Genomic DNA, 1,584 nt, shown 5'->3' with positions numbered 1-1,584 from the left:
ACAGCGGCTACAACAGCAGGTCAGAGGCTGGGAATCCTGCGGCGAGTAACTCCCCTCCTGACTCCCCCCTAAAGCCTGTCCCACCATCTACAAGGCACAAGGCAGGAGTGTGATGGAATACTCCCAACCTGCCCCTGGATGAGTGCAGCTCCAACAACACTCAAGAAGCTCGACACCATCCAGGACAAAGCAGCCTCCGCTCGATTGGCACCACATCCACAAACATCCCACTCCCTCCCCCCACCGACGCTCAGTAGCAGCAGTGTGTACCATCTACAAGATGTGCTGCAGAGATTCACTAAAGATCCTCAGGCAGCACCTTCAAAACCCACAACCACCTCCATCTGGAAGGACAAGGAGATGAGACATATGGGAACACCACCACCTTCAAAACCCCCTCCAAGCCACTCACCATCCTGACTCAGAAATATATCGGCCGTCCCTTCACTATCGCTGGGTCAAAATCCTGGAATTCCCTCCCTCAGGGGCATTGTGGATCAACCCACAGCACATGGACTGCAGCAGTTCAAGGAGGCAGCTCACCCCCACCTTCTCAAGGGGGTAACTAGGGATGGGGCAATGAATGCTAGGCCACCTGTGGGTGAACGTTAGACGTCATCCCTGGGTTTGAGGGGTTGTAAGGTTGGATGTTCACCCAGGGCGCTTTTCACCAGCGCTGGCAAAGGCAGGGCCAAGGCAGTGAGAGCTGAATTCAGAAATACTCACCGTCCAGCGGCCGGCACATAGATTCTGCAGGGCCCCAGCCACAGCCTCGAGGACTGCAGGGTTCTTAGACTCCTTCATCAGCGAGAGGTACAGGCGGACCACCTCGGGCTGATACAGCAGCTCGTAACCTGTCGGAGAGCAGGGTTTCAACATGGTGACGGCTGACACTCCTCATCTCCCTCTTCCCTGCTCCACCGCTCGCTGTTAACGCACGGGACTGAAGCCAGACCTCGCTATCCTATGAAGTCCCCTCGTAATGAAACGTACCTCCGCGAGACCTCTCTCCACCTCCCAAAACGAGCTTGGCCTCCAATTGCTAAACCGCACCTCGCTCCGTCCCCTCTCCTGGACCATGCCAGCCTTCCAGTCCTGTGGTGACCCAAAACCGTACACCGTGCTCCAAGGGTGGTGCCGAATCCCCAGCATCAGCTCCCTACCCTTACAAACCCGCACCTCCCCCTAATAAACCACCACTCCCCCACCCCACCCCAACAAGAGGCTGGTGAAAGGGATTACTCCCGTCAGGTCCATGCACCGTCAGGGTGTGTCATTCCCAGGATTCCCGTCTCAGTGTCCGATTGCGTTTCTAATGAACTTGCTCGTTCCCCGCTGCTCCGGATTGAATTCCGCGGCACCGCCCACTGATGTCACAGCTCCCACCCCCACCCACCCTCACAACCCCAGCTTCCCCTGCACAGCCAACATTCCCAACCCTCTGCAGCTAAAGTAACTCCTTACCTTTTGCCGGAGTGTTCCTCTTCGGAATGTCCGCGTCAGCAATGGGGTCTTCAGCACCTTTCCTCCCTGAAGTGGGGAGAATGGTTTGGCGGGGGGCGCGGGGGGGGGGGGGGGGGGGGG

At 57.7% G+C, this 1,584-nt stretch overlaps 1 protein-coding gene across 1 annotated transcript in view; it reads right to left on the bottom strand.

Annotated features, from left to right (window-relative positions):
- Nucleotides 1-651: 651 nt before the first annotated feature.
- Nucleotides 652-1,584, bottom strand: part of ctnnd1 (catenin (cadherin-associated protein), delta 1) — a 12,917-nt gene continuing 11,984 nt past the window's right edge. The window contains exons 9-10 of the mRNA XM_048620755.1: nucleotides 1,465-1,530; nucleotides 652-854 (exon numbers count right to left, since the gene is read on the bottom strand). Coding sequence (XP_048476712.1) covers nucleotides 652-854; nucleotides 1,465-1,530 — 269 coding nt within the window. The remainder of the gene's footprint in view (nucleotides 855-1,464; nucleotides 1,531-1,584) is intronic.

Source organism: Rhincodon typus, chromosome 48 (genome assembly GCF_021869965.1).
Source record: "Rhincodon typus isolate 14 chromosome 48, sRhiTyp1.1, whole genome shotgun sequence".
Lineage (NCBI taxonomy): Eukaryota > Metazoa > Chordata > Chondrichthyes > Orectolobiformes > Rhincodontidae > Rhincodon > Rhincodon typus.
Note: the sequence above shows the minus strand (reverse complement) of the source record. Positions and strands in the feature narration are given on the sequence as shown.